Source organism: Bemisia tabaci, chromosome 3, assembly GCF_918797505.1.
Source record: "Bemisia tabaci chromosome 3, PGI_BMITA_v3".
Taxonomy (NCBI): Eukaryota; Metazoa; Arthropoda; class Insecta; order Hemiptera; family Aleyrodidae; genus Bemisia; species Bemisia tabaci.
In genome coordinates, this window is record NC_092795.1 from 16,550,419 (window position 1) to 16,573,924 (window position 23,506).

General features: G+C 39.1%; 1 protein-coding gene and 1 non-coding gene across 2 annotated transcripts in view; one reads left to right on the forward strand and one right to left on the reverse strand.

Annotated features, from left to right (window-relative positions):
- The first annotated feature begins 836 nt into the window (after positions 1-836).
- Positions 837-23,506, forward strand: part of LOC109044287 (xaa-Pro aminopeptidase 1) — a 32,315-nt gene continuing 9,645 nt past the window's right edge. Inside the window, exons 1-7 of the mRNA XM_019061931.2 lie at positions 837-1,062; positions 15,134-15,272; positions 15,725-15,809; positions 17,208-17,387; positions 18,225-18,447; positions 18,671-18,932; positions 19,764-19,884. Of these exons, the coding sequence (XP_018917476.2) occupies positions 1,026-1,062; positions 15,134-15,272; positions 15,725-15,809; positions 17,208-17,387; positions 18,225-18,447; positions 18,671-18,932; positions 19,764-19,884 (1,047 nt within the window). The 5' untranslated portion in view covers positions 837-1,025. The remainder of the gene's footprint in view (positions 1,063-15,133; positions 15,273-15,724; positions 15,810-17,207; positions 17,388-18,224; positions 18,448-18,670; positions 18,933-19,763; positions 19,885-23,506) is intronic.
- LOC140224345 (5S ribosomal RNA) lies at positions 17,716-17,834 on the reverse strand. Its single transcript, XR_011899644.1, has one exon. It is a non-coding gene; the product is annotated as a 5S ribosomal RNA (ribosomal RNA).

Here is a 23,506-nt window from a genome sequence, read left to right on the forward strand (position 1 = left end):
TGATCGATTCCCGGTTGATCCTAACAAGTTTTTGGGCTCACCGGGAAATGGCGGCATTATTTATTTTGCTTTACTGAGGAAAAATGCCATGTTAATGCAAGAATGTTGCCAAATTTATTCAAATAAAACATTTTTCTTCGACGAAAGTTTTGAATATTTTTCCTCAAAATTTTCAGATTTCCTAATCAAGCGAGAATCAAATTATTTGAAGCCTCAGAAGAAAAATATTCCTAATTTCCCCAGAAAATTCGTATTTTTGAAAGGACTTTTGACAACGTCGAAAGACTCATACGGCGTTCTTACTCAGCACGACTGTATATTCTGCCGTGCTAAAGGATAACGTCGCACGAGCATTCGGATGTTGCCAAATTTCCTTTCAGAAAATATTTATTTTGAAAGAAAGCTATGAATATTTTCCCTTAAAATTTTGGGACTCTTTCGATCAAATTACCGAGAAAATTCTCCGAAAAATCGGAAGAAAAGTATTCACAAAAATTCCCTAAATTTCAAGATTTTTCAAAGGACATTTGACAACGTCGAAAGGCTCATACGGCGTTCTTACTCAGTACGACTGTATTTATTTTGTAAGAAAGTTATGAATATTTTCCCTCAGAATTTTGGGACTCAAATTACCGAGAAAATTCTCTGAAAAATCGGAAAAAAGTATTTACAAAAATTCCTTAAAATTCAAGATTTTTCAAAGGACATTTGACAACGTCTGAAAGCTCATACGGCGTTCTTACTTAGCACGACTGTGTACTACCCTGTAGGATCGGAGCGGGCCCTGCGCGTGGTCCGTGCCTCTAGTTATCAGCAAATTGAACAGAATGCGCTTGCTGTTTCCTTCAAAGAGCTGTCAAATCAAACTGCGGGCTGCCAATAGCCGTTCATTTTTATCTCGCGCCTTGAGTGCTCTCCAACTTTTTCACATGTTCCCACGGTGCGTTTGTTTACAACGCCTCATGATTTTCGTAGTTATGTTTTCCTAGTGGCAAGTTGGTTTAATAGCTAATCACGAGCCGAAAATGGGGAGAAAATTGTGTTCATTTTTGTGCATTTCTGGTAAGTCCATTTTATTTTTTTGCTCTGTTTCTTCTCTTTCCCCGGTCTCACCCCCTTTTTTCTCTACAGTTTTTATTCTAAATAACTCTTACACAACAACCCTTGTCGAGAGGTGTAAATTTATTTTTATGATACGGATCAAATTTCAGAAATGCACTGCAAAATATTTGGAGTTCGACCAAATTCTCGGCCAAGTTACATTTGTATTGGGGAAAAAATTGTCCATGAATGGATCTAATTTTTTCAATAATAGAGTAAAACTTGCATACTGTTTACAATTATTATATTGTTACTTTCGTTACTTTGTTTCATTATAATCCGCCATCGATTAATTCCAAAATTTTAAGTCATACTTTTTAAATTTTTTACTGTTAAAGACCCACTTATTCAGAATTTTAAGTCCAATTTGTTATTGACACTGGATTTTGGAAATTTAGAATTGATCACAATAAAAATCATATTTAAATAATCATTGTGCATTACCGTTTAAAGGATAGAAAATGTACAAAGAAGCATCGCACCAGCGGCATTTTCATCATGTATAAATGTTTTTCGTTCAGAGATATTTCCTGGTATCTCCGGAAAATCTACTCTTTATCAATGCTTTTCTTACCTACGATAACCGTACTTCGTACTAGATTTTTGTCTTGAAAAGTTAGCAGTACCTATATAATATTTTTCTTCTTTTTACAAATGAACGCTTTTTAAAATGACACCACCAACATTGTTACAAAAAACTCTTAAAAAAAGTTCGAAATTTCAAAGGATGATTCTATAATTAACCGTCAATACTTAAGGCTAAAAGTAACTCTTTTAGGTATTTTTTTAAAGTAAAATTTTAAGCAGGAGCAACGTCTCTTCTCCTCTTCCTTTTTTTTTGAAGCGAAACTCTCAAAAGATTTGCTCCAGTTGTTTGGATAAGTATCTACTTGTAATGTTTGAAAAGCGGTGTTGAAAAATGCTTCAGAATATTTGGTTTATATGTAGGTAAAAACGGAGGGGATCCTTCTTCCCTGACTTTTTCCCATCAGCTGGATTTCTCCCACGTTTTCCCCTTTGGGCTTTTCCTCGTACTGTTTGTATATTTTTTATTCTCCTATATACTGAGGTACAGCCCTCAGAGGCTCAAATGATCTTCCCGTTATGGGTGATGTACTCATAAAAAACCTTAATTTTGAGTCACCAAGTCGCAAGTCATCTGGCCGAAAGAAAAAAGGTCCGTAGGCCCTAGCACTCCTTGCCAGTCCGGTCTTGCTACCTAATTTAAACGAGCATACTCACGAATTTTCAAGAGAAAGTGAGAGATGATCTCCACTGGATGAAAATAAAATGAAATATATGTAAGGCAGTTTTGCAACGTTGAAACGAGTAAGTATACGGCTGATTCTAGCTTAAAGCAGCACATTCGACGTTTATCAAAACATGTGCAATTTTCCAAAGCCCGAAACACAGGACTCTCCCGGAAATGTCAGCGAAAACATAAAGACGCAAAGCGCCAAGACGCTAACGACTCAACGATTCGAGAGTAAAGGAGATGACATCAATGGTTGGCCGGTCAGCCGTATCGCAGAATATCAGTTTGATTACAGTAAAATCTATTTTATGGCGATGTCAACATGCAATAAAGGGTGTATCCACTCATTACGCGGAAAAATAGACTAGGAGGGGAGGGGGTAGGTGGAAAATCTGAAGGCGCTCGGGATGGTGTAGTGACAAGTCGGTAACCTTTTCTCGGCTCAAATACCAAGCGGAACACGTGTGCGGAAAACTGGGCCAAAGGAATCCGTTGACATTTCCAGTCCGGTGAGAAACTCCGTTGTCGGTGTGAGGATGGCGCTATGGCGCGCCGTCGGGGAGGGGGGGAGGGGGCAACTTGCTCGAAGGAAAGTAGAGAGCCTTCATTACAAAGAGGGTATGGACTTCTGACGAATGTGTTTCTGATATATGTTCAACAATCTTTTAGCTCCCCTGTAGAATTTCCAGAGTACACAAAAAATAAAAATTGGGACTACAATAATTGAAAATTTAGTTGCATCAACTCATACTATCGTGAATGGAGATGTTGCATGTGTGAGGGATTTGCGATTTGACAATTGATTCTTGTGTAAAAGTTTGCGAGAAACACGATGATGCCACTGGTTTTCTCTGAAATCAACTCCCAAGCTCAAAAAAAGCTCTCAAGTTGAGGCTAAAATGGAGGGGATATCCCACGCTATCCTGAGAGTCCACCTCTACATCAAGACAAACTCTCCATGCAAAGATAGGGAGCAAATACATTGACAGGGTTGCCGTAATTTCAGTTTTAGAGTCCTCAAATGAGGTGGCAGCCCTGTCAATGTATTTGCTCCCTATCTTTGCATGGAGAGTTTGTCTTGATGTAGAGATGGACTCTCAGGATAGCTTGGAATTTTCCCTCCATTTAGGCCTCAACTTGAGAGCTTTTTTTGAGCTTTGGAGTTGATTTCAGAGAAAACCAGTGACACCATCGTATTTCTCGCAAACTTTTACATAAGAGTCAACAGTCAAATTGAAAATCCCTCACATATGCAACATCTCCATTAGGACTAGATTACTCTAGATGTCAATGGTGACCACTGTACTGTAACCACGTTTTTGATTTGGAAAGAAAAAAAAAAAATAGATTTCTTCGAGTTAATTCAATCTAGACGTTCCCCATGGCGACTTCTTAGCATTTTCTCCAGGGTAGGAATAGTCGGAGGCACAGTGAAACTAATGAGATAAATATTCGTGCATCGCGGTACGTCTTTTTGCCTACTCTAAAATTTAAAGGAAATTTTTCTTTGTCATACGCATTCGGCAGTCTCCAAATCAAACAGAGCTGATTGTGAGTAAGCGTTAAAACAAGCTATTTAAAACAACTTGGATCATCTGAGATCCAAAAACACTCATTGATTGTTGTTAAAAAATTGACTTATTTTAATGTGATGCGGCACTTCTTGATTCAAAGGAACACGGTGTTGCACTTGCATCAATACCGTCGCATGGCATGCTCCCACCAGGATTGAGCTGTGCGTGGGGCCTACCTTATTAGGCGAAGGCCGTCACAGTATAGCTTCAAGATCACTCATTTACGCAAGTAAGCTCATGCAACGCAAAGAAACGTGTTACGTTAACACTTGCCTAGGTCGCAAAAAGAGTTCTCGGATACGAATTTTTGTTTGCGAGCAGCAAGGAGACAAAACCAGGCAGTTCGTTTAAATACTTTATTCTGGAGGGCAAAATAAACCAATGTACAAAGAGAGACAAATTCTATGAATACCTGCTTTATCTCGTTCTGATAATAGAAAAAAGGAGAACAAATTTCCCATTATCTTAATTGATAGGCTATGGGTAGGGTAGGTTTTGAAATAGTTTGAGTCCAATTTTTTTTTTTCGAGAGCTCTAGAATTTTACGAATGCAGCAACTTGTTTGATATCGACAACTGTAAAATTCACCGCAACCATCCAAAAATTATAAAGAAAAATATTTAAGGAATATTTTTAGGAAGTACGTTTCCTACCTATCGACACATTTTTTCAGAAATTTTGCTCAACGGATGCCGAGCCACAATCGCATTCAGGATCTTAAAGCGGATTATACTAAATTAGTGGGCCTGTAGACCCCGTTACATCGATAAGTTTACTTTTTCAACATGCTCCCGAAAATATTGCAACGGTGATCGGTTATAAACATATCCGTAATCATGTCGATCTCGTAGAAAACAACCCGAATCCTGCATAGATACAAGTTTAGCCTTGACCATATTTACAATGTCAAGTAATGTGGAAATTCTGGACGAATGGAAGGGGGGGGGGAGGTTGGTTAAAAGAGAAAAAATTAATCGTTTCGAGAGGCAGCAGGGATCTAAAACGACAGTCATAAGAAAACAACGCACAGTCCACTAGACTGCTTTAGGAAATACGCGTGCTTCACTATTTTCTGAGTTGATAGGTCATTGGGTCACGTCTGTTCAATGATGCCTGATTGTCACGAAAACTGAGGGAGACAATGATGTCTCTGTTTGTCACTTTGTGAGAATGGCCACGGACTAACTAAATGCTATTATTTCGCTGAAAGTATGCTTTTATTTTGCGGGTGGCAGCAGTGTTGGACAAAGAGACGAAGGATGCCGAAAACATAAAATTTAAGATTCGAGGATGATACGATGGCGGTGGGGAGGGGCATATTAAAAAATTAACGGGAGGCGATACAAGGAGTAAGGATGATAACGTATTCCCTCGAGTGCCTCAAGAGCCGAACATGATAAGATCGATACAACCGTAAATTAATGTCTTGGCGTCATAGGAAACCGCGCCCCTGCCGATATAGTCAACACGCAATGTATACAGAAGTCACTTGTTAATGACAATCGGAAAAGACTAATGAAATCTTCCTCCTCGACCAGGCACCTTCTCCCGAAATCTTGCCCTCGTTATCCGCTCTCTCTGTTTCTTGTTGCCGGTGGCGTGGTGTTCTTTGCGATTTATCGATTGATCTGACATTTAATCAATGGAAAAGGATCGATAAACAGGGTGTTCGCAACAAACACCTTAAAATTCGATTCTTTACTATAGTTTCAAATGGAGTAATATCGAAATCTTCCTCCTCGACCAAGCACCTTCTCCCGAAATCTTGCCCTCGTTATCAGCTCTCTCTGTTTCTTGTTGCCGGTGGCGTGGTGTTCTTTGCGATTTATCGATTGATCTGCCATTTAAACAATGGAAAAGGATCGATAAACAGGGTGCGCTCGCAGCGAACACCTTAAAATTCGATTCTTTACCATAGCTTCAAATGGAGAAATATCAATAATAGACCATTCACGCTTTGCCACTATACAAGAGATCGTTAGTCATGTGATCCTTCATAGCTTTAAAGAATCCCTTTCGCCCTTTGGATATTTTCAAAAAATCGAAAAAAAAAATTACTTCTGCATCATCCTGTAGGATCCTCTTCTATTGGAACTGTGAATGCTTTGATTTATCACTAAAAACGATGAGAAAAATTTTGGAAAGAAAAAAGTCCTTACACTCTTGAAACGTTTGAATACAAAATCGGAAATTTTTGACCTAAATTCACACGGGGATGCCCAGTTTTGATAAAAAGGCAAATGAACAAAATGGATACAGGGTGACCCAGGGTTAAACGACCAGACTGCAGGAGCCTCACCTCCAAACTCCGTCTTCAAATTGAGATTTTGATTTTTTTAAAGATCATTTATGAATTCTGGGCATAAAAAGTACAGAGGAGTTCAAATTTTCATTAGATTTGGTTCAGAACCGTCGCAAAAATTCAGGCATAACGATTTACTTTCCGAAATGGGGGGGGGGGGGGTGGCGTAGCTCCGACTGGGGGCACTTTTGGAAAAAAAAAAAAAAACTTTATAAAACAAAAAATTCTTATTTTGACCCACAGAATGCGCTCCTGCAATTCGGCCGTTTTACCCTGGATCACCCTCTATATTCGATTAAAAGACGTTTTACAAAGGAGCGTAGTAGTACTCGAAAAACTAACGTATTTCGTTAGTATTTTTACAGCACTGACGAAGTTCATGAAACACACATCTTCCCGTTTGTGGCCTCGTCGATTGACAAATGCTTGATATTTACTTGAGGCACTGTCAAGTTCAGACGCCATTGCGTCTGCCAACTAGGTCTCCAAGTCCACTAATACCAAATGTTACTTATCCACTCTCACTGACGGTCATTGCATGAACTCACGTAGGGACCAATATTCTTCAGACGCTTGGGGGCAGAAAAAGCACACATGTTGGAATCGTACGGTATTCAACAGCTTCAATTGTAGTTATTTTCATTACGAATTAAGTAAATCAATTGAGGGGCTTGGAGGACAAAGCGCATAAGTGCAGTTTTTGAAAAAATTGAGATGTTGATGATTTCAAGTGAAACTAGTCTTAATGCAAATTCTGTGAAAAATTATTCTCCAAATTCCAATTTTTAAGCATCAAAAAGTCGGTTTGAACTTTCTTTCCGCCATGAGGATCCATGTAATTTCGGAACTTTCAAACACGCATTTCTCAAAATAGCAAAAACTGCACGTATGCGCTTTGTCCTCCAAGCCCCACAATTATTTTATAAAATAAAAAATACTGTGGAAATTCGTAACGTTGATTGAGATACGCGATTTTAGATTTCATCCATCGATTTTTACAAATTACACCGCGGATCCATTTTTAGATTTCCCGTAGTTAGTGAGTTACTTTTTAGTTAATGAAATGGGTAAAAGACAAATTGTCAAGGGCCGATTAATATATGGGGATTTGCTGTCAAGGAATTCCTGAAACGGAATGAAATCCTACAAATATATTCAACACAAATATGAAGAAAAGCGATTAAAATGGAGTGATATAAATGAAAAACGTGGCTGAATAATTTTTTAAATAGTCAACTTGTATTGAAGGGCCTCATGGAACGACTATTCTGAGGAGGCAAATCCCGCGGCACGTCCCACGATACACTCGTGATTGAAAGGACAAAAGAGAAAATTCTCTATTTTCGATCATGACCTCTAGAGGAGTAACCCGAGCGGCAAAATGAAAGGTCGAATGCAATATTTTTGTCACTTTTCGTGAATTTTTAAGGAAACGTCTCATCCCAGAATTATTGAAAGTATACGAGTATTTTAGGAAGAATTAGTGTACTTACTTAACCGGCGCGAGCTTATGTCTATTACGCTCACCGAATAGACCGAGTTCATCAGAAAGGAACCAACCCACATTAAGTTGAAACTTGAGAAAAAGAGGTTTGAAGTTTTATTCCTGTTCAAGGCTCAATATAGAAAATAAACGTTAACCTCTCTCTTTACAAACTAATTTCTGTTTTTGGACTTTTCGTTTTTAGTAGGAGAAAATAAACGGTTAGTAAAACTCGGAAACATTCTTAACTCAATTGTTTCAAAAATGTGGGTTGGTTCCCTCCTGATAAACTCGGTCCAAATCATGCACAACCTGCTGTTGTGAGAGGAGGAGAAGGGCGACCGGTGTGGTGCGCCTTCATTTCTAGCAGATGCCAAACACATCGCGCGAACCCGCATAACGCGGAAGTGACATCCCTTGGTTTCTTCCTCCTTACTTTCCTCAATTAGTGAGACATATATTTGCACTGGTTATTAAACTCGGATGAGATCAAGGCGGAAGAAACCAAGAGCGTCATTACCATGACGGATGACGTCACAAACCGAATTTTTCAAAATGTGATCTCTCGGTTGATATTGGACGTAGAAAGTTGCTGTTTGGACAGGCCACATTATTTTCAGCTGTTCTATAAGAATTAACCATTAAAACATGATTATGCATATGACCAGCGCAATTAACCCAATGCAATGGCTAATAAAATGTGACGCGGTGTATACATTGGAGAGAGAGAGGAAAAATAGACCCAACATTATCAGAGGGCAATCGATTAAATTCGATTCGATTCTAAAATGATAAAATAACGAGACCGGCATATCTATTGAGGTAACCAGGGCAAATTTCCTCCCCGCGGCGTAGAGACCTATTTTCCAGATGGAGAAATGTAGAGGGTTGATACATTGTTGAATAGATACCCAAATGGTGTCAAGAAAAACTTGGGCTCCTTGTTCTATTTCTGTGTTGGGTCGTTGTTACTAGGATGTGTTCACCTGCGGATATTTTGAAACCGAAGAGAAAACGGTTCGACCCGGAATTTTTTTCTTTCATGACTCCAAGTGTCCTATTTCAAGTTAAAAACACAAAATTTTAAAGTTTGATCTCGAGTTTGATTTTCAATTTTCAGGTTGAAAAAACAAAATTTTCATGACACCCAAGTGTCATATTTCAAGTTGAAAAAACGGAATTCCATGTATTTCTCAGCGATCTCTTCAGAAAAATCTGGAAAATTTATTTCTGAAATCTTCGACGGTTGTCTCCTTGTTTTCGAAAAATGAGCTCCGTGTTATTTTCCATAAAGGCCCTAGAAAGTTGGCATGCACCAGACGGATCAGCCAATCAGAGACGACTCGTAAAGGTGGAGGGGGGGGGGGGGTGCCACGCGGCCCGCAATTCATACTGTGGCTCTTGTTTTCTCTTTGATGGATATCCAGATGGTGTCACGGAAAACCAGTAGTGCTGTCATTTCCCGGAATAAATTCCGAAATTCGAACTTTTCCCGGAATCTTCTGAATCCCCGGAATTTTTTCAGCTATTTTCGGAATTTCCTCGAAATTTGCGATTTTTCGCCAGTTTGACCATTTATTTAATCAAATTTAGGGACTTTTAGATGAAATTTGATGATCATCGGAACTACATCCGGCCGTATTTCGGAATTTTTCCCCGGAAATTTTCTCGGAACTTTGGCAAATCGGAATTATTTTGGAATTTTTTGATAAAATATCTAAGCTTCAATAAAAAACTAAAACTTTGGAAAACTTTGCCTTCACATTTCATTTCTGCGCTGGGTCATTGTTACTAGGGAATGTTCGCCCACGGCTATTTTGAAACACGACATAGCACGGAGAGACAGAGCAGTAATTTTCAAGGTTCACCATCACATGGTGATTATCCAGCGACGGTCTGCTCCAGTAGAGGATTAGTATCGATGGATAAGAACGGTACCTTTTGCTAAGGAAGAAAGCCGTATGAACATTCGAGAGTTGCCAAATTTCCCCTCGATAAAATACAAATTTTTGATGAAACTTATCCACATTTTTCCTTGAAATTTTCAGATATTTTAGATTAAATTGCGCAAAAAGCTGTCTGAAAATTTTGGAAACAATTATTCACAAATTTCCTAGCAATTTCGGTTTTTATCGCAGACAACTCGGCAACGTCTGAAGGCTCATACGGCGTTTTTCCTTAGCACGGCAGTACACCTCGGTGGAGCTCATCAATAAACGCGGTATCGGCTGTCATAAAACGAGTCGAAGGGGGCTTCGGTTTGTGAATGGGCGCTGGAATCGGCGGCGCACAATGGATCGAGTCAATCAGAGATGTCGGACATGACACTTTTGACTAAAACTGCAACTTTTTATGTTTATTCCGTCATATTTTAAACTTTAAGGAGTGCCTCTTGAAGAAAATTTCACGAGGAAACCAATGAAACCACTTTTAGGACTTCAAAGTTTGATAAAGACGAAGTTATAAACATTTAAAGTTTGGGAATTTTGTCTCCTATTGACTCGACCCACTGTGCGGCGTGGCGGCCGCGGTCGGCGGGGTGCGGCCATCAGGTGTTAAGCGTAATGCACTTTAAAAGTCGAATATCTCCGGAGCCCGGAAGTCGGCGGCCCGAGGGGACGAAGGAATGAAGGGATGAAGGGCCTCGGGAAATAGGTCGATCAAGGGACGAGCGTAATGGCAACGCCCTCGCCTTTTGTTGCCATTGTTCTCGCTATGCCTCGCCGAGATTTGATTGCCCAGAGCACTGATACGCGAAGAAATATGAATTTGTTCCGTGGGTCAAATCAGGGCTGATTCTGATTTTGAGGAACGCGAAGGCCGATCCACTTCGAAAAGAATTATGGCACCCAATGGAGAATTTGCACACACATTTTTTATTGCTTCCTCTGGGAGTGCATAATGAGTTGCGTTCGGTCATGATTTTTTGGTCATGATTTGCCGGCATGGGCAAAAAAATAGATTTAAAAGTGAGAAAATGTGCCGTCTCGTGACGTCATCTAGCGGCATTTCCCATTCAAACACATCGACGGTGTAAGTCGGAAATCACATAACTCGATTTTTGGCGGTTTTGAGTTAGCTGCAGAAATGAACATGGGCGTAGCTAGGGGGGTTCTGGGGGGGGGGGCCTGTCCCCCCCCAGAAATCTCTTGACCTCCCCAGAAAAACGGGATCCTTCATTCCTCACCCTCCCCCCGCTCTCTTCATCAAGAGAGGTGGTCCCATGCCCCCCCCCCCCAGAGAAATTTCCTAGCTACGCCCCTGGAAATGAAGTGTAGTAGATGCCCTTTACCTGCTGTCAAAATATTCCAGTCGAAAAAAATCTGGAAGTCACCTAAAAACGTAGAACTCAAAACACATATATATCGGCGTTAATTCGTTAATTAAAAATGATTTGTTTTTCTGATTCCACACTTAATATATTAGCTTTTGAATGGCTTACATTTCACACTAAACATTGAGCAGTTTGTTATAAGGAACCAAAAAAACGACGTAACCGTTGTTAAAATAGCAAACGTAGATTGAATTTCCGCATTTAATAGAAGAAACATTTTATGAATGGAATATTTCGACTTAAAATCGCATTTTTGGCCTTCCTGAGAAATCAATGGAAGTTGCTTTAAATTCATTCCCGCAGATCTCACGACAGTACTTAATATGCAGAATAATGAGAATAGAGAAAATTTTCTTCTGAATATACAGAAACCAGTAAAATTCGATCTGGGCGATGCGTTCTTGTTCGGTATAACTGTTAGATACAACTTCGAACTGCGGAAGATGACATTAAAACTCCTCTTAAAATGACCTTGACCATAAAAGTTGAGCAATACGAAGTCCATGATCATGAGTGGAGGATGCAGGGCGTGTTGCCTACGTCGGATGCACAATAATCAGTGTTGCCAACGTCATCATGGAAAGCAACATAGTCGACGTTCTAATATGTTTTCACTGTCAAAACAGGAGCTCAAAATGAGTGTGATACCAATCTATAGATGCAAGGTACCAACTTGCATATCGCTACCGCACCATCCTTGCAATCTATAGAAATGACTATCATTTGATATTTGATGATCCTCAATAATTTCTGATAAAAAAGAAGAGAGAGTTGCTGCTTTCTTGAGAACATAGGTTGTGACATTTAGGGTAGGTAAATTTGTTATCAGCGCGGACTTTAGCTTTCAAATGCAATGGTTATAAGTAGGAAGGGGTGGTAGTAAGGGGTTAAAATGTATTGCAACGTTGCTATGTTTCATTTGACAATGTATTCAGTCGCTCAAGGATAGTTGCAAATCCTCTGAATTTTTTTGTAAATTTTATATGATCAAAATAGTGTGACTCTTTGACTGGAGAAAATGATCGAGTTGTTGAATTCCTGCCCCCCCCCCCCCCTCCCCCCAATGAAATGACTTTACTGGGTTTCTGTCAGTGTTCGAAACTCACTTTTGAGTTTCAGGAGCCATGTGGCGCATCAAGCTTGATTTTTAGGGGCCATTGAAGATTTTTTAGGGGCTACATTCACTTTTTGCCGCGGTATATATCACAGCGCATTTAGTGAAAAGCTAGACGCAAGATGTTTTGGTTACAGAACTAGTAGCTTTGAGGGAGAAATTTCGACAAATCACTAAACAGAACAATTAAGATCCTTTTTTTTTTGTGGGAAGGGGGTAATTTTTTAGGGGCAACGTTGGCGCAGAGTCTTCATTTTTTAGGCGCCATCACCGATTTCTTAGGCGCATTTGGCGCGTTGGCGCCTGTGAGTTTCGAACACTAGTTTCTGTTAAACTCGGCCCGGATATTGATACAGTCTAGAAATTTGTTTAGATCTGCGCGCATCCAATAGAGGTGACAACAAGTAAATACTCGGCGTTATGGCGCGTGGCGGGTAATAATTGCCGCTGGTGGGCGTTATAGGTCGCTCGATCATAGCGTCGCTCCTCTGACGTAAGGGCTATTTCCACATGAGCCCCGGAACGCATCGGGTATTACGGAGCACAGGGTTCACATGGAAACTGAGTTACGCCCTTCCGTCAGTGGAGCGACGATAAGTCCCTCCGGCCTGTCGCGGCTGTTGCGAAGAGGAACCGAGGCCCACTCTTATCCTTCCGTCTTACACCTGTTTTCAGTGGATTGTTCTACGAGACTCATTAGTATTTGGACAACTTTATGATCAGAATCAGCCAAACTCCACCATACGTCGCCTGATTTTCTCTCATATTGTATTCATTCAACACATCTTGCACGTGCGCAGAGATGGAAAATTTCATGAAATTTATTCGAATGAAATTTCACGTGTGAAATTTCATGAAATATATTGAAACTTCTAGGGATACGTTCAGGAGGCTAAGAAACGCCTAGAAACAGTGATTCTAAATTTTGAATTTTTTTACCCCGAGCCTAGAACATTCGCGCGTTGAAAATGTTTTCGTATAGTTTAGAGGTTAGGTTGGGGTTTTTCTCTCTAAACTCGTCCCCTTTTTGCCCCCTCTTTATGTCTGGCATCTTCAGTAGAGTAGCATAACACCGCAGCATCAACAGGAAGACCATCTGAAACGCTTTCAGACCTTCAAAGGTTCAATCAATAATTCTAAAAAAAAATTAATAAATAACTTTAGTGAAATTTCAATCTCCATCTCTGCACGTGCGGAAACGGCGGCGTAGCCAGGAGGTTCCCAAAATGACCAGAAATTTTCCCCTCAAAAAAGGGCGTATCTAGTGAGTTTCAGGTGTATTTGCCTGAATTCCCCCCTCCCCTCAATCGTCCCATGAAAAATTTCTGGATTCGCCCCTGTTCGAGAAAACCATCTTGTGAACATTACAAGAATCCCTCGTAATATCTGATCTACAAGACAAGACTTCCGCGTTAGCCACATAAGACTGTCGTTGTTTCGATAACAAGGTTCTGGTTTCAGTGACAATGAGTATTGCATTGGTAGGCTATTTAAACCGGAGATTTCCATGTCCGAAATATCTGGAATGCCAGGAAATTTTCAAATCGAAGAAAACTTGTCACCTTGCATATAACAATGATCACGATAGGTCGTGATTCCGCTGGTTTTTATCGGCAACGGCCCCTTAAAGTGCTCTATTTGGCAACGCTATCACATACGGAATGTGGCAAACAATTATTAAGATACGATTTTTACATACTTTTAAGTTAATTACATGAGAGAATTCAAAGAAGATGCGTAATGGTTGATAAATTCAGGCGAGAAACCGCCGCATGAATGGTCCCGCAATTTGATTTATATAATTATCTGTTTTATTTACAATTTCATCTTTCCAGTTTGATGATATGCCAAAACCGCCATTTTTTCGTGCAACGACGAGGCATGAATGCAATGAGAGACAAATGGTTTAACATAAGCGGAAAAATTGGAAGTGCTCCGGCTTTTTCAATGCCCAGGTCTGGGATGCAACTATTTGTGCTCTCGAGATGTCCGTGTTGCGTGCACAAATATTGCAGGCGCTCCGGTTCTCTCAAGCCCCCGTGTGGCGGCAAGGCGGTTGTTAGTTCTCAAGGGATTTCTACGTTGCGTTTACAACACTGGAAAAAAAAAAACATTGGATCTAGAGTCCAGACTCTTAAAAACATCGACAAGAAAAAGTACTCTTGATTCAATCAGAAACTAGCTTAAATCAAGGATCCAGGCCTCTTAATTTAAGCGGATTTCGTTTTGATTCAAGCAAAAATCCGATTGAATCGAGAGTATTTTTCTTGTCAATGTTTTCAAGAGTCTGGACTCTAGATCCAATGTGTTTTTTCCCCAGTGAATCGTCTTTACCATGCAATCCTCAGAGTTCGAATTAACTGTGTTGGTTCAAATTTTCCACCTAAAGCATTTCCACCAAAGCATCGCGGATGCCAATCCCGCAAATTATAATATTTCCTCCATTTGCATCATGTTACAATGCTACCGAGGTTGTGACGACCCATCCGAAATTCGAGGATGTCATGGTAAACACGATTGTAAATGCAACGTATAAAATCTTTGAGAACTAACAACCGCAGCCACACGTTGTGCTTAAGATAGCCAAGGCGCCTGCAATTTTTTGTGTATGCGACACGGACGTCCTGAGAACCCGAATAGTTGCATCCAGGACTCAGCCATTGAAAAAGCCAGGGCGCTTGCAATTTTTTCCACTCATGATAACATAATGTGTCACTCATTGCATTTCAAGTCCGGAGCCTCTTTCTTTGCGTTTCCCCTTAAATGTGTTTACGTAAGAAAGTTACTGACACTGCCTGTGTCTGCACTGCTGTAGATTTTTAAATAGGATATTTGTTCATTAATGTCTAATTTTACATAAATGTTGATAATTAACATTTTGGAACCGTCTACAAAACGCCGTGCGTATGAAATTAACATAAGGCTTTCCAACTATCGTACTTACACGTGAACTTTCATTTTTTTTTACAGTTATACTACCTTTAGTTTTAAGTCGCGATCTTGAGTCAGGATTTCCGTACGCTGATGCAACAAATAGACTACTGTGCCCGCCAAATAAAGATGAGCCGCAGCCTCCCAACAGAGTCAACTCTACCGATGCTCTTAAAAAGTAGGTATATTCAATATTTATCACCTTAAATTAAGTTCCATGTCCTCAATGTTTTCCTTGTCATTTTTAATTATGTCAATTTTGTACCTCCCACCCAAAAATTTCAAAGAGAGTTCGTTGCTTATCGATGAAATTAATAAGTTGTAAATGTTTCTATTTTGGACACTTATGGGGATCGTTGAAACCAAGTCTTTTGCAATAACCAGGACAGGTTAAATTTTAAAACTATTTTAAATTCAATTGATATTATGTACATGGTATTTTGAGGACGTGCAAACATTTTGGCGTGAATTATTCAAAATTGTAATAAATTAAAGATTCTGAATTCTATACAGTTTCACATTGCGAATACAATAGATGTCTGATTAGCTTGTTGTCTACCCTGTCATTTCAAGGCGCAAATATGTTCTGTACGTTTTTCTTATCGACAAAATGTTCTTTTGTATCTGCAGCTTACGGAAATTAATGGTGAACTGGCTGGCACTACAAGCCCCTCTAATTGACGCATACATCGTAACCACTCATAATGCACACCAGGTCAGTAAATTTTCTGGTGAGTTGCTCCTCACCTGGGTAATTATTATGCCATCCTCCTCAAACGGCAAAACCAATATCAAAATGCATAGTTTTCCAACGACAGCGTTTGGAGGAAGGGAGTCAACAGTTTAGAGGGGAGGGAAGGGGAGGCAAAAAAAGTCAGGTCTGCTTGCTAGAAATGGCCGACGATCGAACACCACATTTATACTTTCGATGTCTACATTTCCATTTGGTTTCTACATCGGTTATTTTCATGGACGCACCTAGAAATTTTTTCGTGGAGAACTATCAGCAGTTTTTCTTGAAATTTTCCGTGACTCATTTTCAATCGTATGAAAATATTCCCGAAAAATTCCGATGTGATATTTTGATTGGTTTCCTTTTGAAGAAACAACTCATGCAGGCCGATATTGTATGTATGTGAATAATTAAAAGTAAACTAAAAATTGATTGGTCACTCGCGTTAAGTCGGAAGTCGTTTAAAGCGATGCGCCTTCATTTTTTGGCCAGACAATATGCCTTGCACATGATAAATCCTTGCCGTTCAATGTTCATAGGCTGCTTATGTAGCTGCTCATAGGGGGTTCATGTAGGTATCATATTTACTGTCGGAGATAGGATAGTCATTCGTGGTACCTAAGTAGCAGTAATCGTGATGAATAGCGATTTTATCGGTTGGTTATCGCGATTATATCGGTGGCAATATATCGAGATATTATCGCATTGAAAATTGCGATATATGGCGATTAAATCGCTACACATAGCAATTTTTGGTTCGATAAAATCGCGATCAACTTGCGTCGATAAAATCGAAATGAAATATCCATTTATCACGATCTTTATTTCGAAAATATCGCGATTAATTGTCGGGCGATAAAATCGCGATTTTATTCCAACACAATCGAGGATAATCGCTCAGATGTTGATGATCCTAGCGATTTTATCGCCGATAAAATAGCAAAATATCGCGTTTTTTTCATTGAAAAATGCTACTTGGGTAACGATACCGTTTCTGTGTAACTTTGGTCCACTGTATATATTTACCTCATTTGACTATATCTCCCTTTCTAGCGGTAATAATGCCAAACTCATTATTGAATTTCTATTATTACTTTGTTTTTTTGACCTAGCATAATTTTCATCAAGAAAACATAGTAAAAAGATCCAAAATATAAAATACAGGCTGGCCCAACGCTACCCCTATTGACGTAATTAAAAATGACAGAAGTTAAAGAGCACCGTGAGTAGCAACCGAGCAGAGTGTGGCATAGTTTTCCTGTGTCAAAAGATGGAGATCGGCGTACTCGTTCTGTAATGATAAACATTGTGATAATGATAACAAAATTACTTGTTCTAATAATAGGAGTTTACCAGCTGTACTTGTATTTCGGTTTTTAGAGCGAGTTTGTTCCAGAGTACGACAGGCGGCTCAAACATCTGTCTGGATTCAGCGGGAGCGAAGGATTGGCAATTGTCACCAACACCAAAGCGGCTCTCTGGGTCAACGGGTTGTATCATACGCAAGCCGATCAGGAACTTTCTTGCGAATGGCTCCTGATGCGTCACGGAAATCCCAATGTAAGGATAAAATTGTTTATTTTAATTTTTTTTTTAAATAAAATGCGAACAATTTAATTATTAAAACCTCCTTGATTTAACTTGTCACAACTTTTATGATGGAGATATTAAAACAGCTAACCGTAAATGAGCAATTTATTCCTGAAAAATTTCGAAAATATTTGGTTTTGAAAAACCTTTTGAAAAAATGTTGGCTGGTTTTTTTTTTTTTTTTTTTTTTTTTTTTTTTTTTTTTGAAATCAAAATACGCGTGGGAATGTTTAAAAATGAATCAAACGTGAAGCATTTAAGTACTAAGTTTTACCATTCAGATGAAGCAAAATTATGAAGTCAACAGCACGCAGTGTTCCCAAGCGGTCTCCCATCCCAGTACTAACTACGCCCGACGTTGCTTAACTTCGGTGATCGGACGAGAACCGGTGTTTTCAACGTGGTATGGCCGTTGACGAGCTACCTCCGCTCTCTGTGTCCCGAAATCAGGTGCTGATGCCGAGCGAGGTTGAAGCTCGAGGTTCTGATATACATTCTGTCGTGCTATACGTAGCACTATGAAAACATTCTCTCTAGTGTTTGGCCGGGGAGAGCTTTCTGGAAAACCGCTAATTGTAAAAATAAACTTTTTTAGCGAATTTTTTCAGCGAAATTTAATGACTGATGAGTTCAAGGAAAATTGTTCACAAGCTTTTTCAAAATTAGATATTTGATTTTGGGGAAATTCGCCACAACCATATGCTGGAAGACTTCATTTTCGAAGTTCTTAACTCACATCAAAAGTCAACTTCTAGAAAGTAACAGAAATTTTAGGAAATTAAAAGTGTTCAAAAACGCATGTTACAGGTTCCCACTCCTGAGGATTGGCTCATTGATGAGTTGAGACCGAAAACCGTGATCGGGGCTGATCCACATCTCATCCCAAACGCGTTGTGGGAGTCTTGGGAGAGGAAGCTGTACAACGCTTCCATCGAACTCAAAGCCATCCCCAACAATCTCATCGATCAATTTTGGACAAAAACCGCCTTTCCAAGCTATGAAGCGTACAATGTACCCCTTAATTATACAGGTAGTCAATTTCTCTTCTTTATTACCCCTTGCTTTGAGGTGTTTCTTTTCTGTTTCTCATTATTTGTTTCGAAATGTGTCCAGTCTTTGGCAACCTATAATTTTCATTTTAAAATCAATGCAAACATAAACAAACCCTACATTAGTTTAAAAAAAGGCGCGATTTGAACTTAGAATTAGCGGTTTAAGTGCGTTTAATTTTAGATTTAGTTGATGGGTTTCAGGTGCGACGTGGCAGACCAAAGTGGGTCGGGTCCGACGTGAGATGGAAAAATTGGGCTGTGACGTTATGATCGTGACGGCGATTGAAGAAATCGCATGGCTTCTCAACATTAGAGGTTATGATAACGAGTTCAGCCCGTATCTGAGAGCTTATGTCATCCTCACGAAGGACAAAATCCATCTTTTTGCCGATGAGCAAAGTCTTACTCCGGCCGTTCACCGGAATCTCCACACATCCCACTGTGTCAACGCCTTCTGTGTCAGGTAATACCACCTTGAAATCAGATCTGTCGAAGAAAACAAAGACGCCCATGAAACCATCGTGCGTGATACAGTCATTTTAACTTCCAAGTCGCTTAAATTGCAGAACTCTTGAAATGAAGGAGCACATCATTTTTTTCTGATTTTCACTTGTATAGGCAAAGCAATGGCTAAGGTAGCATTTCTCAACAGAGAAATGGCGATATTTTGAAATTAAATTGCGATTTTTTCACGATCTTTTTTTTTGCGATATATTTGCTAGGATCGTCAACATCTGAGCAATTATCCTCGATCTTGTCGCAATTTTATTTCCATAAAATTGCGTTCGATAAAATCGCAATTTTATCCCAATTAATCACGATTTTTTGTTTTATAATATTGCAAAAAATTGCAGTCCATAAAATCGCGATTTTATTACAAAATCGTGCGATGAAATAGCAATTTATAGCAATTTTTAACCGATAATATTTAATTAATTGACATAGATAAAATTGCGATACATTTTCCGATCAAATCGCAACTCATAGCAAACACTGATACTTATGGGTTAATGCTCACAACAGCAACATGCATGATAAAACTATTTGCGCTCTCGAATTGCATACATCTTAAAATGAGGGAGTTTAAAACTTTTCGCCGGTATTATCACTTGTAAGAGTAGAGCGAAGGCCATGGGGTGACACCAAATTAAGTGTTTCGAGTCTTGAAAGGATGATAAGGATGATTTTACTCGATTCTTACGTTGTAGAAAATCAAGTACTATATTTATTAATTTTATTATTTTCACGCTCTTATAATTTGACGAAGTTTGATCGAATTTTTTCTACTTTTCAGAGTCAAGCCCTATGAAAGTATCTTTGAGCACATCAGAACTGATTCCCAGGCATGGACTCGAGTTTTACTGCCCTCAGAATCGGTGTTTAGTCCAGGCGCCAGCAGAGCTATCGTTTCAGCGGTTAGTTTTAACTGACGATGCGTTCTCAAAAGTCATGTTTATTTTTTTGGGTTAATATGAGGACCTCTCGCTCTTAGAATTGTTCATGCTAAGCACTTTAATAATGCGGATCATCAAAAAATGCATCTCCGTATACCCGTTTTGCTACCAATTTCTGTCATATCTTTTACATTTAAGGTGACTCGATGGACGCCATATTTTGTGTCAAAACGGCATGCGATATATCGCATCAATTGGTTCCATTTTTTCAGCTACTCGTCATTTTTCTCCAATTTTGAGATCGCAATTCTGTTGTCAGGAGACTAAAGCACCCACTTACCAATTTTAACAAAGAAATTCAACGTAATAAAGGCGTGGTTTTTTCAGAGAGAAAATATTGCATTCGATACTGATATCGAAACTGCACTCGAATTAACACAGGCATGACTCAATCAACAAATCCAGAGAAGACTTACATCCTTGGCTTTGGAGCTGGTATCATCCCCCATCGAAAAACTCAGAGAATGACGTCATCTAAGGCATCATTCAGCGTTTTTAATGGTTCTTTTCGCTTGTTTCACCAATCAGAAAAGTACGAATTGTTTCCAATGTGCTCTTTACTAAAACATGGGAGAGATGAACATAAGAATGCGTACCGACACTGCCCTATACAAAGAAAAAGCGCCGTATTGCTAAGAAAGAATGGGTATTTGCCATCAACATTCTAAAATATCTTTTACTCGTTTTGAGATACATAATTATGCAAAAATAGCGGCAGAAAGTGAAATAATATCGTGTTAAAAAAAAGAGGATAAAAGTGAGCCTGGTCCACAAGATACCATGTAATCGAGCCGACGTTGAAATAGGTATCTTTGAAAGTCTCTTCTTCATTTTGTATTGTGAGTTATCTCGTTGCAATACTCAGCATACCACAATAAAACCAACGTCAGATACCGAAGTTTTCTTGATTTTAATTTTTCAATTTGAGCAGAGAACGGAACCGTTACGCCTGGAGGTACATTTCCCTGTCTGTCACCGGAAATTTCCCATTGACGTGCTAAAGTAAAGCTCAAACTACCCAAATTTGAAATGAAGAATTTATTCAGATCAATGGTGCCAAGTTTCACGAAACTCGAACGAACAGAAACCGAGATAGCATTTTAGGCCACGTCCGTCATCTAAAATTTGAGAATTTTAAAAAATTGACTAAAAATTCAATTTTCCCGTCAAAAAGTACCACCAGACACCGAATTTCAGAAAAATCCATCGAACAGGAGCCGAGATAGCATTTTAAGCCACGTCGTCATCTTGGATTAGAGAATTTTCAAAAATAGACTAAAAATTCGAGTTTCCCGTCGGAAAATACCCCGTGATACAGAATTTCACGGAACTCGTACGAACAGAAACCGAGATAGAATTTTAGGCCACGTCCGCCATATTGGATTTGAGAATTTCAAAAATCGACCAAACATTCGAGTTTCCCGTCGGAAAATACCCCGCGACACCGAATTTCAGTAAAATCCATCGAACAGGAGCCGACATAGCATTTTAGGCCACGACCGCCATCTTGGATTTGAGAATTTTCAAAAATGGACTAAAAATTCGAGTTTCCCGTTGAAAAATACCATCTAACTCAGAATTTCAGAAAAATCCATCGAACAGGAGCCGAGATAGCATTTTAAGCCACTTCAGTCATTTCGGATTTTCGAATTTTGAATTTTGACAGATTTTGATTTAAAACACGTGATACCCAAAATCGAAGCTCAGATTCGGATTCCTCGTTAAAAATCGATGCAAATTCATGTATCATACTCGAGCATAGCGTGAAGGAAAGAGACGTAACGTAGACATACTGATTCGAGCATATGAATGCAACGTGGCAACATGGGTAGTGCTCAGTGGGTCAGCGGAGGAGGAAGAATAAGAATTTATCGTGAGAAATTCCTCGCGACAAAACCGAACGCTTAGCCGGCGCTTAAGCGGCGCCTCCCCGTTCGGTTTCACTCGGGCGACAGGCGGCGGCGTAGTTCAAAAGGGAAGTACGACAGAATCTATACGCGTCGTTAAACCTTTTTCCTTCACGCTATTCTAACATATGATACATGAAATCTCATCAATTTTTCACGAGGAATCCGAATCTGAGCTTAGATTTTGGATATTACGCGTTTTATTCTATTTAAAATCGTAAGAGAATTTACAGAATTGTCCTTGAAAATCGATCACACATTAGTGTTTTTTTTACGTCATTAAACCTCTTTCCTTCACGCTATTCTAACATATGATACATGAAATCTCATCAATTTTTCACGAAGAATCTAAATCTGAGCTTAGATTTTGGATATTACGCGTTTTATTCTATTTAAAATCGTAAGAGAATTTACAGAATTGTCCTTGAAAATCGATCACACATTAGTGTTTTTTTTACGTCATTAAACCTCTTTCCTTCACGCTATTCTAACATATGATACATGAAATCTCATCAATTTTTCACGAAGAATCTAAATCTGAGCTTAGATTTTGGATATTACGCGTTTTATTCTATTTAAAATCGTAAGAGAATTTACAGAATTGTCCTTGAAAATCGATCACACATTAGTGTTTTTTTTACGTCATTAAACCTCTTTCCTTCACGCTATTCTAACATATGATACATGGAATCTCATCAATTTTTCACGAAGAATCCAAATCTGAACTTAGATTTTGGATATTACGCGTTTTAATCTATTTAAAATCGTAGGAGAAATTACAGAATTGTCCTTGAAGATCGATCACACATTAGTGTTTTTATACGTCATTAAACCTCTTTCCTTCACGCTATTCTAACATATGATACATGGAATCTCATCAATTTTTCACGAAGAATCCAAATCTGAACTTAGATTTTGGATATTACGCGTTTTAATCTATTTAAAATCGTAGGAGAAATTACAGAATTGTCCTTGAAAATTGATCACACATTAGTGTTTTCTTTTACCCCATTTTTCTTCTGCATTCACGTAATAAAATTAGACCAACATTTTACTCATCGACTAGTCTAGCCTAATCCCCCAGAATCGGTCTAAAGGGCGAACGATTTTATCAGATAAGATGTGCGGTCCTAGTTTCCGGGCAATTGCGATTTGATGGAAGCTGCGATGAGGAGAAACGGAAGATATGCGAAACTCGGGCGGGTATTAAGTGAAAAACCAGGTAGGGGAAAACCTTTCTTCCCGAAAAGTTTGTGCTCGGGCCAACTTATGTGGTCACTGGAGCATTGTATAGGAGGTTGCGGGAAACTATTTTTTGCAGCAAGGGTGTATTTTCGAATACTTTAAGTGTTTTACATAATGGTACTCAAGTTATTCCCACCTGTAATTTACGCATATCGAAGGTGAAACCTTCAGACCACGTATCTCATTTGCGGTGTTTCAAAATCTCCGGTCCCATTTTATTTTTGTGGACGAGAAAAAATCGATATCATTCCTTGAAGTTTTCACAGAGTTTTCTTCGCACAGTGAAGAAAAACCAGAGAATTGTTCAACAATTGTCATTGAGTAGTTTTCCATCGAAAAAATACAGTAAGACAGGAAGTCTGCTACGTCGCAAACCGAGATACGGGGTCTGGTAGTTTTACCGTCGATATATCATTGCAAATAGACTTTGC